The sequence below is a fragment of the Echeneis naucrates genome, chromosome 5 (assembly GCF_900963305.1).
Source record: "Echeneis naucrates chromosome 5, fEcheNa1.1, whole genome shotgun sequence".
Classification (NCBI taxonomy): Eukaryota; Metazoa; Chordata; class Actinopteri; order Carangiformes; family Echeneidae; genus Echeneis; species Echeneis naucrates.
In genome coordinates this window covers 23,582,450-23,596,392 of record NC_042515.1, presented here as the reverse complement: position 1 = coordinate 23,596,392, position 13,943 = coordinate 23,582,450, and the positions used below count along the sequence as shown (strand labels likewise).

The window sequence follows — 13,943 nt, the reverse complement described above, 5'->3', positions numbered from 1 at the left end:
TACATGGAATTGAATGATTTCTAGCAGCTCAAGTGTACTTCAGTGAAAGAATGACTGCAGCAGATTGATACTGCTCACTTCTTTCATAGATACAAATACTCACAAGTGTAAAAAACAACCTAATCCCCCAGAAGATGTCACTTTATGTGTGAAATTGTCTATTTATCGTCATTAATTACATTAATGACATAGCAAAATCTACGTTCACTCTCTTATGCTAACTTTCCTGGTGTGTGCTATTGTTCCACAGTGAGGTCTAAGGATGAAGATTGCCGTGATTGGTCAGAGTCTGTTCGGCCAGGAGGTGTACAAGGAGTTGAGGAAGGATGGCCACACCATAGTCGGAGTCTTCACCATCCCTGACAAGGATGGCAAGGCTGACCCGCTAGGTGAGACCTTTACTGACCAGGACCTCCAAACTAAATATTAATGCCATTAAAGACATGTTGAGTACAAGCAATATTTAATCATAGCCCTCAAATGAACTGACAGGGTGGAATGACCATCTCTAGTTGTCTGTGGGATAATGTCCCTCCTCCTCCCTTCATTTATTGGCTCAGTAAAAATGTTCCTAATGAGTCTATGGTCTCAGTCTCTAGTTTCAAGTCTTAATACAACATGATGTTAATTTTTAAATGGTGCCCTCAAACAGTCCAGAAAGCAAGCAAGTCCGACTATTTAGTATTCCGCTCAGATCAATTAAACTTCGACAGGGGCTGATACTCCATCTCTGCTTTAGCTGTGTGCTTCTTTCATAAGGGGGCATAAAGCAACAACTGTGATTGATTAATATGGGCTTATTTTGTAATTTTAGCCCAGTAGATAAATAGCAGATTAATAGCCTAATCTCAGATCTTGTTTTCATTGATATGGCAAAAAAAGAAAAATACAACAGGTGTAGTTTTACCATCTTTACAAAATTGCAATAAAGTACACCATGCATCATCGTTTGAAATGTTGAATTTTAAATGATGTAGAGAATCCCATCAATCCTTTATTCATAGAGTTTGTATTAGTAAGTATTAATAAGTTTATATCTACGAGTTTGATCATTCTTTTTTTCCACAGCTGAACAGGCTGAAAAGGATGGTGTCCCGCTTTTCAAGTTACCCCGCTGGCGTGTAAAGGGCCAGGCCATCCCAGAGGTGGTGGCTCAGTACAAGGCCACAGGTGCTGAGCTCAACGTCCTGCCCTTCTGCTCCCAGTTCATCCCCATGGAGGTCATTGACCACCCCAAACACGGCTCTATCATCTACCACCCCTCCCTGCTGCCCCGCCACAGGGGTGCCTCTGCCATCAACTGGTGAGTGATGTCATCAGATTTGTTTGAGGTGGGTGGAGCAGGGCGTCACATCCAGTCTTTCAGCTTATGTCTCTGACTACACAGGACTCTGATACATGGGGACAAAAAGGGAGGGTTCACAGTGTTCTGGGCTGATGATGGACTGGACACTGGACCAATCCTGCTGCAGAGGGAGTGTGATGTTGAACCCAACGACACTGTCAACACAATCTACAAGAGATTCCTTTTTCCAGAAGGAATCAAAGGCACAGTGAGTATGGTGAAACACAAGAAACACTAACACAGCAAGGTCCATGGAGATAACATGAACATGTTGCTGCAATGACTTGAACTACATTGTTCTGGTTCCAGGTGGATGCAGTGAGGTTGATTGCACAAGGAGAAGCACCGAGGATCATCCAGCCACAGAACGGAGCGACTTATGAGTGTATCCAGAAGAAAGAAAATGCTAAGGTACAACAAAACGAGCCAGATCAGTTCCCACTGTGACTTAATCCACCCTGCCTTTACATGTTCGTTGGCTACTAGTTATTACTAAAATTATTAGTAACAATATTATCCTCTATAGTATTTAAAATGATACATAGCATCTTAATAAACTACAATCAATGTGTTATGTGCTACATATGACAGATGGTTATGCTGGTATTGGTTGATGAAATACAAACAGATGGCATAATGGAGGTTTTGCTGCTTGTTGACAGATCGACTGGAATCAGACTGCTGAAGCTCTCCATAATTGGATCAGAGGAAATGACAAAGTCCCCGGGGCCTGGGCTGAGGTGGATGGGCAGGTAACACTGTAGCTTTGGATACTCAGCTTGAACAACTGTTTGACTTTGATACTATTACAAAGCGTGCTTTTGGTTTCCTGAAAACAGTTGAGCTTACTAAGGATGTAAAGATGTAGTTAAAATGGCTTTCATTTTTTTATGGCATTTCTGAGTTAAATATATAACAAATAACTCAAAAAAAGAAAGAGAGTGTTGAGCACATGGGGGTGTTCCTCAGGGAGGAGGGATGAGTGGAATGTCATGATTCCTCATGTAGACCAATCACTCAGCAGCGCACCAGCAATTGAATTGAAAAACTAATGAAACTAACCACAGATGTTTCTTCATAAAGACCTTCATGTGGTTTATAGGGACGATGACATCCTCTGATAAACTTCATAAGACCTTCTCGTTTTAGAATGCTCCTGTTGCTGTTGTGGTCTTGCATCATGCATTATTTAATAAACCATGTGTATGCCATCTGTCTCTGTTCCTGTAGAAAGTGACTTTCTATGGCTCCACTCTGATGAGTAAAGGCTCCACAGCTAACGGTCAGTCCCTGGAGATCCCTGGAGCCAGCCGGCCTGGAATTGTAACCAAGGCAGGCCTCGTGCTGTTTGGCAATGACAACAACTCAGTAAGCCAGCCTATTAAATCTTTAATTTTTAATGATATTTAATGGTAAGAAGTTGGTGCATTTGGCCTCAATATAAATGAATATATTTAACACGAGAAGTCATCACTGCACAAATTCTGAAGCATTTTTCTAAATTGCATGTTAGATTGTGGTGTTTGACTGAAGCTTAGTAATGTTCCTCCAAATATAAATTCACAGCAGCAAGTGTGTGTGTGCATTGTGAACATAAAACTTTAACACCTTGAACTGGTGTAACGTTTACATAGCTGCACAGTTAAGCAATATAATTGAAATCTTAACATGGCCATATGCAGTATCCACTTCACAGGAGCTATAATTTCAGTCTCATCCAGTCCAGTCGGATGGCCTGTAGACTGGATATTGCAGTGACTTGCCATCAGTGTCTGTCGGTGTGTCAGATTTATCAGACTTTCCAGAGAAGCCAGCATTTCCTGTGTGTCATTCTGATGGAAGTTGACATGAATGTGATTTACACCCTGATATGACGTGAACATGGCTTAAGCCACATGTGACTAACATTAGACCGTCCTGGCAAACGACCTGGTTGTGGCCGAGAGGATGTTGAGACAAATGTTATGTGTTCCAGATTGCAGACTGGGTGGTCTAGTGGTTAGCATGCTTGCCATGTTGAAAGAGCAGAGAGCAACAGGTCTTTGTTTCCCTTTGGCATCTCTGCCAATTACTGTTTAAATAAAGGCATAAAAAGCCTCTAAAATAATATTATTATGAATGATAATAATAAATAATAATAATGACGCAAGTGAACTGTCATGCGTGTCCTGGATAAAGAGTACCGGACTTGCAGTTGTACAGTGCCCTGTCCTGCCAACTCTATCTTTGAAATAAACAAGGAGGTCAAGTTGGATAAAATATAAAGCTGAATTTCTGTATCTGCATCATTCCTCAGCTCCTCAGCTGTGTGAGGTTGGGCAGTGATGATGAATATAAAGCCTACAAACACTAATCAAGTCATCCTCTGGCTTTGCAAGGAATAATATGACCATGAATACTGACTTTGTTCTGAACTATATTTATGATGATTTTGTGTATTTCTTACATTATGTATTTTTTGCTGTTAAAAACTAAAGCCCTTTTTCAGCCTTCAGAAAGAAAACAGAGTCCAAAATTGGATATGTTGTCTACCTCATGTAAGAGGAAAGCTGTGAAAACCTTGAAATGTGAACACCCTGAGAGGAACGGAGTGAAATTAGCCCTGTATCCCCCCTTTGTGTGCTGCTTTTTTTCCATCACTCTATCTGTCTTTCTCTACAGCTTCTGGTGAAGAATCTGCAGTTTGAGGATGGGAAGATGATTGCTGCAGCACAGTACTTCAGCTCAGGGAGCAGTGCTGCTGTGGAGCTCACTGAGGAGGAGAAAGCGTTTGCTGAAACAATGAGAGTAAGTTTCCTAAGAGACGTGGGAAACTAATATAAATAAGAAGTTGCCAGTGAAATATGCATTTATCTCATGTTGACTTTGAACAATATTTATTCACAGGCAGTTTGGCAGAGCATTCTGACTAATGTGGATCACATTGAAGACTCCACAGACTTCTTCAAGTCTGGTGCTGCTTCAATGGATGTGGTCAGGTAAGAAATGACTGTTGTTCTTGTTCATCAGTTATTTTAGGTTAGATTCTATTCAACTGTGCTAACCCTAACCCTTTTAACTAGAATTGCATTTCTATATATTTTCATTCTCGGACTGCTAAATTACCATTATTGAAACCACCTGAAAGAGTCCAGAATTTGGACTTTGAAATTTCAAATAAAACCAAAAGATTGTGTGAACAAACAACTGCAGCTAGATTGGGGTTCATTTTGGGAATTTCAATGACTTTGTTGAGTTTTCCCAGTAGAAAAATAAGTGTGAAATACAAAATAATACATTTGATAAATAAAAACTTCCCCTACATAAGAACTAATTTCTCCATATTCCTTTGTATTCTTTGGAAGCCTTCATTGCTTTATTCATAGAGAGAGCTGACTAGTTTGTCAGTTTAAGGGTGATATGCTATGCAATGAAACTAATATATTGGTTGTTTTCTTTAACCTCTGTTTTAGTGTCAATTAAATCTTTATTTATTTTGCACCAGTTCACAACAGGCCTTATATCATGTTACATGATATAAGGCCTTGTTATAGAGTTGTTATAGAGTTCCAATAAAAGATTAAAAAAAATATGCTTTTTATGCGAGAGTGATACAGTGTGATGTCAGCAATGAACAACATAAATATATGAAATCATAATAATAAACTATAATTTCCTATAAACTCCCAAATAATTTTTTTCTGACTTTTACCATCACTCATTTCCTTTCCTCTCCCTTCCTCCTCTTCGTCACTCACTCTCCGTGGCTTGTCAGGCTGGTGGAGGAGGTGAAGCTCCGGGCCAGTACCTGTCAGCTGCAGAACGAGGACATCTACATGAACACCACCTTTCAGGACTTCATCCAGATGTGTGTCAGGAAGCTCCGCGGGGAGGATGATGAAAACGAGCTGGTTGTTGATTATGTAGGTGAAATTTAAATTCATCCAGCATTTAGGTACTGTCGCTGATTAACCAGCATAGTGATCATTGTCATGTACGCTGTTTAATTCAACAGGTGGAGAAGAACATCAACAACATGACAATAAAAATGCCTCATCAGCTGTTTATCAACGGAGAGTTTGTCAGTGCAGAGGGAGAAAAGACGTACAAGACCATCAACCCTAATGACAGCACAGTAAGGAAAGCTGAGAGTGACGACGAAATGAGTATCAGGTTGAGAACAATGCTGTTCATTAAACGCCATCTATTTCCAGGGTTGCTGAAATAAAAATATTCTGTTATATCTGAGACAGTGGTAGTAGCTGCTGATAGGCTTTTGGGTCACAGGCATTTAAAGCCGCAACTGTGCTGATCAGTCATAAGACTCAAGATTCAAGATTGAGATATGGGATCTAGACCAATATTAGCAGCAGATCCTTGAAGTCCTGGAAGTTTTGAGATGGAGCCTCCAGACTTGTCGGTCTAGCTAATCCCACAGATACTGGACTGGATTGAGATCTTGGGCCTTTTGAGCCAAGTCAACACATTGAACTGCTTCTGCAACAGTTTGTTGAAAGTGCGTTCATTTCCCTGGACAAGCTGTGACTTTTCTACTTATCACAGTTTCATTCTTGTCAAAGCATCTCTCATCTTCACACTGGACCATTTTTCTGTTTCTAAATCAACTTCAGGACTAAATGTACACTTGCTGCCTGATAGACCCCAGCCAGGTATCCACGGTAACCAGGTAGATCCAACCCATTGACGAATGCCATGTTCAGTGGTGATAATGTTACGGCGGCTCAGTATAGATTAATGAATTGCTGTCATTAGAAAGAACCCGAATCACTCAAAACATCATCTAGTATTTTGTTTTTTTGTTTACCAAACTGAGCCAGCAGGAAGAGGAACAATTGTTCCTCAGGTTGGCTCTGAACACTCCTGTATTTCCTATGTCTGTCTGTCCTACAGGACATCTGTGACGTGTCTCTGGCCCAGATGAGTGATGTGGACAAAGCGGTGGCTGCTGCCAAAGAGGCCTTTGAGGAGGGAGAGTGGGGCAAAATGAATCCAAGAGACAGAGGCAGACTCATCTACAAGTCAGTAACAGCAGTTTTCAAGCACCTGATAATCTACCCCTGACTTTGAGTAATGGGATCCCTTCACTAACTCAGTTTTCTGCCAAAGTTAAAACAATTTTAGTGACTTCGCATAAACATTATCTCTATTCTTTATTCTGAGCTGAGGTTGGGATAAAAGCAATATAACCAATGTTATGTACCTAGAAACACCAGATTAAGCTCCATTTGGATCTGATGACAGCTGGACAGTTTTTTGAACATTTTGAAAGACATGGACTGGGGACACGGAATAGTTCATCTCCTAAATAAATAATATCTGCTGACATTTTCTTTTCAACTTCAGCCTTGTGACTTCATAAGTCTCTGCTGTGCACTGTGGTTAAAATGTTGGCTCATTCAGTCCTGTTTAGTTTTTTCAGTGTCATGGGACAGTTCATGACTGGGTCTCTCCTTAAGTTTGTATTTCAATGTGCTTCCACAAGAACTCATATAGACACAATGCTAACAATGCCTAGAGAAAATACAAAGACGGCAGGAAATTCAGTGTGGAAGACTAATAACTAATAAAGTAAAAGAAAAAACTAAATTAAGTATTTGTGCACAGGTTGGCTGACCTCATGGAACAGCACCAAGAGGAACTGGCCACCATCGAAGCCATCGACTCGGGAGCTGTTTACACACTCGCCCTCAAGACCCATGTGGGCATGTCCATCCAAACTTTACGCTACTTTGCCGGCTGGTGTGACAAAATCCAAGTAAGCCACCCATAAAACAAAGAACCAAATCACATCACAAAGACTGCTATAGCTCCTCAACAATAGACTAGAAAGAACACATAAACAATCTTCTCTGTCCACAGGGCAGCACCATCCCCATCAATCAGGCCAGGCCCAATCGTAACCTGACTTTTACCAAGAAGGAACCAATAGGGTGAGAATCTGCGTTTTAGCACTTAAATGTTTGTATGAATAATCACAGAGGGAAAAAAATTACGTTACATGTTTGAGATCATTGGTAATGGATGCTCCTCATTCCTGTATTTGGATCATTCATAATTATTCTGTGTAGTGTACATAGTATCACAAATGTAGGTTTTATGCCCTGATGTTGATTAGAAACAAAAATACTGAAATATTTAATATGCCTTAAATATCACACTCTAATGTCTTTTTCCCATGTAACTTAAATTGAAAGTGAAGAGAGAAGATATTTGTGTCATTAATATTTTTGTTGTTCTTATTTTTTCCTCTCAGAGTGTGTGCCATTGTGATTCCCTGGAACTACCCTCTGATGATGCTGGCCTGGAAGACTGCAGCCTGCCTGGCAGCAGGGAACACTGTAGTCCTCAAACCAGCTCAGGTCAGCCTCCATCGGGCTGAATGAAAATGACAGCAGGGTCTGCAGAGATACTGTGGATTAAAACGACTCTGAATGTTTCTGTTTTCAGGTGACTCCACTGACGGCTCTGAAATTTGCTGAGTTGGCAGCAAGGGCTGGACTGCCTAAAGGTGTCATTAATATTCTGCCTGGGTCAGGTAGGCGGACAGTCTGTTTCAGCCATGGCCCCGACGCTGACTGTTGAAGCCAAATGAGCTCTCACCTTTTCTTTCAGGTGCTCTGGTAGGTCAGCGTCTATCTGACCATCCTGACGTCCGTAAACTGGGCTTCACAGGTTCCACTGAAATCGGCAAACACATCATGAAGAGGTGAATAAACTGTGTTTAGAAAAGCTTATCAAAGCAGAATTCAACACTGCTGCTCATGTCTCTATTTGTATTATCCATCTGAAGCTGTGCAGTCAGTAACGTGAAGAAAGTCTCTCTGGAGCTCGGGGGAAAATCTCCCCTCATTATCTTCAGCGACTGTGACATGGATAAAGCTGTGCGGATGGTGAGTTTTTGTCATATTGCAGATATTTAAAACTAGAGCATTTGATCATTTTATAATTCTTGTGAGAGTAAACATTAGCTTTGTCATTTTTTCAAAACCAGAGAAAAACATATTTGGAGGAGGAGAGTTGAAACAAGAGAAAATATTCCATGGGTAAAAATATCTTCAGAATTAGGACTGTTTTCCCATAGACATCACCCTCAAAGGACATTAGATAGGTTGCAGGTTGAAGCCCCGAACACTGGCTTCGCTCCAGTTAAATAGATGAAAACAGGTCTCTGTAGGAGTTTGGAAGTTGTGTTCCTTCCTGTTGGTTGTGCTTGTCAATGGTTACTGTGATCCTCATACGAGTTTGGGCCTTTACAGAGAAAGAGAGCAATCTGGGCACAGAGAGCTGAACAGTCAAATAAAGTTTTATTTACACTGTTAGAGGTTGCCACTGGTGTGAGCAAATCTGAATGTGGCCCAGGATGCATTTCTGTTGACCCTGTTATAAAATTGTGGCCATTTGGCCTCTGATAGTAGTCATACGTATCAGATGTATTCAGCATGTGTCACAACTGACTCCAGTGATGATGTTAATACTCTCTGCTCTCTACTCCACTTGAATGGAAGTTTAACACTGAGATTAGCTGCTGGAATATGTTGCTATGGCTTACATTCTGGCTCCTGATTCCTCCACTAGCTGAGACAATGACGAAGCACCCTTAACTTGATTTCCGGATTTTAGCTGCTGTGTTGTTCATGTGTTTTCCAGGGTATGAGCTCAGTGTTCTTCAACAAGGGGGAGAACTGCATCGCTGCCGGCAGACTGTTTGTGGAAGACACCATTCATGACCAGTTTGTGAAGAAAGTGGTATGTGTCCTGATTTCACACCAGTGATATCTGCCAGCCCTGAGGTCTGTCATTCTCTTCTGATGTGAATTTCATTGAATATCCCACTTAAACAACAATTTGCTGCTGATGACAACACAATTAATAAATGCTCTGAGACACAGCCCAGTTGAGCTTTACCCATCATCCAGCAGCTTGATTTGTTATTAATAAGCTAGATTGATAATTAGCTCCAGCAAATCAAATGACTGGCAAAAATATATGTATACGTGTGTGTGTGCGCATGGCTTTGTCCCATTTTAGATGATGCTGCAAGTCTGGCAATCCCAAAGACAATCATATGACCACATGGGTTGAACTCTGAGGGCTCCAATAATAAAAGTACACCTTTTGTTTTTTGCCAAGGCTTTGACTTTGAGACAGACACAGAGTTCTACCCGAGACTCTCAGACTGTGTCTTTGCTCATAAGGGAACAGCAGTTTTGAATTATGATATATATTTTTGGACTTTTGAGAAATTGTAGGGAACAGAAAAAAATTCGGGGGAGAGGTGCACACACAGGGAATTTCAGTAATCATTAGTAATATGTAATAGGATGAATGCATGAATAAATTTCAGATCAGTGAATGGTACAAATGATGGGGAAATATTTGGTAACTGATAAAGGCAGTATGGGGAAAAACTTTTAACATATAGTTCCATGTCAAGGCTCAGTGGACCAAAGAGGTTGGCATCAATCTGAGGCCTAAGTTTAGCCAGGGTCATGAGAAAGCTGAGAAGATGAAACTGCATAAAGTGTGCTCCACCAGAGATGCAGAGATAATGGTTCCGTTTTTAAAAAGGCACCACTCATGTAGTACATTGTACATTCAGATGTCTCATGATGATTGCACGGCGTAGGAATGTGGATCCTCTACAGTGTTTTTGTCACAACACACCCATCCATGGCTTGTAAGTTTGGTTAGTCACAATCTTTCTGCTGTGAAAAAAGGAAAAGGAGCAGTTCTGATGTTGACACACCTTTTTCCTTAGTTTTAATGTAAACAAAAAAAGGGGAAAGGATCAATAAAATGTGATTCCTGTTGGATTGTGTTTCTCAATTCTTCTCTCAGATTGATGAAGTGAAGAAGATGAAGATTGGTGATCCACTGGACCGCTCCACTGACCATGGTCCTCAGAACCACAAAGCCCACCTGGACAAACTGGTGGAGTATTGTCAGACCGGTGTTAAGGAGGGTGCCACCCTTCTCTATGGTGGAAAGCAGATCCAGCGCCCAGGTAAAGCTGTAGAGAGTTGCAGGTCTGTTGCTGATCTCTGATGAAGTCCTTTGAGTCTATGTTTCTTTCTACATAGCTTGCTGTCTTGTGTTTCCCTCCAGGCTTCTTCTTTGAACCCACAGTGTTCACTGATGTACAAGACCATATGTACATCGCTAAAGAAGAGTCGTTTGGGCCTGTCATGATCATTTCCAAGTTCAAGGGCGGGTAAGGCTTGTTCAAGAGTCGGCTCACAGAATCTGTGTGACCCTGCTGGAGTCTTTTCGGCTGCTCTGATTGTCCTACTGTAATTTTTCCCCATCTCAGTGATGTGGACGACGTGCTGAGAAGAGCCAATGCAACAGAGTATGGCCTGGCGTCAGGTGTTTTCACACGGGACATCAGCAAAGCTCTGTATGTCAGTGAAAGACTAAATGCTGGCACAGTCTTTGTCAACACCTACAACAAAACAGATGTGGCATCGCCTTTTGGAGGCTTCAAACAGTCTGGTTTTGGCAAAGACCTGGGTAAGAAAAACTGCTGCAAGGATTTGTATCACAAATGGACCCATAAACACATTTAGGTCATAGTTTTAGTCACACTGTTGATTTTAAAGTTTTGTGGAATAAGCCCTCACAGATTTAGGTACAGTTGCAAGAAAACGTATGTGAACCCTTTGGGATAACTTGGATTTCTGCATAAATTGGTCATAAAATCTGTTCTGATCTTCATCTAAGTGACAACAATAGACAAATACAGTCTGCTTAAACTAATACCACACAAAAAATTATGTTTTCATGTTTTTATTGAACACAACATGCAGGGTGGAAAAAGTCTGTGAACCCCTAGGCTAATGATTTATCCAAGAGTTAATTGGAGCCCGGAGTCAGCCAACCTGGAGTCCAATCAATGTGACACAAAAGAGGTCTCCGAAGACCTATGATCAAGAATTGTTGACTTGCATTAAACAGCAAAGGGTTACAAAAGTATCTCTAAAAGCCTTGATGTTCATGTGTCCATGGTAAGTTCAGCACTGTTGCTATTCTCCCTAAGCATGGTCGTCCTGTAAAGATGACTGTGAGAGCACAGCGCAGAACGCTCCATGAGGTGAAAAAGAATCCTAGAGTGTCAGCTAAAGACTCTAGGATTCTCGTTGACAAATCTACAATAAGTAAAACATTAAACAAGAATGGAGTTCATGGGAGGCCGCCACAGAGGAAGCCACTGCTGTCCAAAAAAAACATTGCTGCATGTTTGAAGTTTGCAAAAGAGCACTTGGATGTTCCACAGCACTACTGGCAAAATATTCTGTGGACAGATGAAACCTAAATTGAGCGCAGCACACCAACATCGAAACCTCATTCCAACTGTGAAATAATGTGGAAGGGGCATAATGGTTTACTGCCTCAGGGCCTGGACGGATTGCTGTCATCAATGGAAAAATGAATTCCCAGGTTTATCAAGACGTTTTGCAGGAAAACTTACGACCGTCTGTCCGACAACTGAAGCTCAACAGAGGATAGGTGATAAAACAGGACAATGGCTCAAAGAATAGAAGTAAATCAACAACAGAATGGCTTCAACAGAAGAAAATACGGCTTCTGAAGTGGCCCAGTCAGAATCCTGACTTCAACCCGATTGAGATGTTGTGGCATGACATCAAGAGAGATATTCACAGCAGACATCCCAAGAATATTGCTGCACTGAAACAGTTTTTCCTCCTGACCATCTTATCTGCTAAGGAAACGTTTGATTTACGTTATTGCTGCCAAAAGAGGGTCAACCAGTTATTAAATCCAAAGGTTCCCATACTTTTTCCCCCTGCACTGTGAATGTTTACATGTTGTCTTCAACAAAAAAATGTAAACATATTTTTTTTGTGCAGTGTTAGTTTAAGCAAATTGTGTTTGTCTATTGTTTTGACCAAGATGAAGATCAGAATGACATTTTATGACCAATTTATGCAGAAATCTAAGTAATCCCAGAGGGTTCACATACTTTTTCTTGCAACTGTAATAAACATCACAATCATAGACTGCATAGAGTGGACACCGGACAGTTTGCTTATTATTGCATATAATATTCTGTTTTGTTTAACATACTGTAACTTTGGTTAATACAACAGTATCTGTGTTCCCCCTGTTGGAAATGAAATAAGACAGCAGTCTGTCTCAATACTGACTGACAGTCTCTCTGTCTCTCCAACAGGACAAGAAGCTCTAAATGAATATCTGAAGACAAAGGCAGTGACCATTGAGTATTAAGCCACATTACGGAGGACAGACAGCAGTGGGGACATCAGCTACCTGCATGCAGTGACTTGTGTGTGGACTCTGTCAGTAGACAGATGTACATCTCCATGTGGAGTGATGTCATCTCATAACTGTTCTCCTCTCACTAATGACAACGGAGTGTTATGCTTCATTAATCACGCTGATTTTCAGGAGTTTCAGCAGCTGCAGGCGAGTTGGGTGGTGTCTCTGACTGTAGCAAAGCACTGGCCCTGTTTCTGGCTCTGGCTTGACTTTTTGCCTCTCTCCATTTCTTTCATTTTGCCCTCTTCTCTCTCTCGCTGAGCTCATTGACACCCTTCTTCTTTCCAGTCTCCATCTTTTTTCCATTTGCCCCTTTCATTCTCAAGGTACTTTCTTCTTCAGTCGGGGTCAGCATCATGACGTTCTCGATATCTCCTTGCTATCTCAGCTCCTTTTGATCTCATTCCTTGAAAAAGTAAATTCTTACTTTAATTGGCAGTCACTGTAAACTAGGCTTGCCTTATCAAACTAGGCTTTCTGATACCAATATCGCCAAAAAATTGTCCATATTGTCCATTCCTACTATGTATAGCATGTGCTGTCATAAAATGTGTGTAATAGCTGTTGTAATATGTTTAACATTATCAGCATGTGGCCTAAACTGTGCGCATGTCCTTCCTGTCATGAACCATGTCCACCCTGTCATGAACCATGTCCACCCTGTCATGAACCATGTTCACTCTGTCATGGAAGGCTTACTGACAGGGTGGACATTTTTGGCTAATGTTGGCATTTAATGAGCACATGGGGGACTTTCACTGAGCAACATGCTGTAGTTAGCAAGCTGACTGTGTACTGTTGTAGAAATGTATTTCAAAGTTCTGATAGGTTGTTCTATCAATCGATATTTCACTGTGACAGAGTTGACATGTTAAGCTTGACAACATCCAACTACACACATAATATAATGAAAGTTCCGAAACATAAGTGTAAATACTAGCCACTGCTTCAGCCTCCACTGAAGAAAGAAAAATGCTCGTAGTGATGTCACTGAAAACATCAGTGGGTTTCTTATAGGGGCAGTTACCCCATATATGATAATGAAAATAGAATATACATGTTCAAAGTGACTTGTTTTATCAAATAACTTATTGTGGAAAATGAAACCATGTAAAAACAATGATTTAATATAATTTAACCACTTATTGCACACACTGTATTTAGCAGAGCAGTGTGTGGGACATGCTAAAATCACGTACATCCAATGAAAACAATTTGTATAAAATGAAGGAAGCACATTTCAAGAGACTTAAGATCTCAGACTTCCATTATTCTGCTACATTTTTACGATGGCTGAGTG

General features: G+C 40.9%; 1 protein-coding gene across 2 annotated transcripts; it reads left to right on the top strand.

Annotated features, from left to right (window-relative positions):
* Nucleotides 1-262: 262 nt before the first annotated feature.
* Nucleotides 263-12,607, top strand: aldh1l1 (aldehyde dehydrogenase 1 family, member L1). Of its 2 annotated transcripts, none has more exons than XM_029501529.1 (22): nt 263-389; nt 1,069-1,303; nt 1,388-1,553; nt 1,655-1,756; nt 2,008-2,097; nt 2,576-2,713; nt 4,007-4,132; nt 4,232-4,323; nt 5,100-5,247; nt 5,340-5,459; nt 6,236-6,363; nt 6,950-7,100; nt 7,205-7,275; nt 7,599-7,704; nt 7,793-7,880; nt 7,958-8,051; nt 8,136-8,235; nt 8,993-9,091; nt 10,184-10,349; nt 10,451-10,556; nt 10,656-10,855; nt 12,537-12,607. In XM_029501529.1, the coding sequence occupies exons 1-22, from the start codon at nt 263-265 to the stop codon at nt 12,590-12,592; spliced, it is 2,709 nt and encodes a 902-aa protein (XP_029357389.1). In that variant the 3' UTR covers nt 12,593-12,607. The 2 variants fall into 2 exon arrangements, with proteins under 2 accessions (XP_029357389.1, XP_029357390.1); XM_029501530.1 differs by having other exon boundaries at nt 4,007-4,136; nt 4,236-4,323.
* The last annotated feature ends 1,336 nt before the right edge of the window (nt 12,608-13,943 follow it).

Excerpts from the sequence above, each read along its gene's own strand:
- aldh1l1 (XM_029501529.1), top strand. The coding sequence starts at position 263 with ATGAAGATTGCCGTGATTGGTCAGAGTCTGTTCGGCCAGGAGGTGTAC. Across the intron at positions 1,554-1,654 it reads CAGAAGGAATCAAAGGCACA|GTGGATGCAGTGAGGTTGAT; the intron begins GTGAGTATGGTG and ends TTCTGGTTCCAG. Across the intron at positions 10,856-12,536 it reads TGGTTTTGGCAAAGACCTGG|GACAAGAAGCTCTAAATGAA; the intron begins GTAAGAAAAACT and ends TCTCTCCAACAG.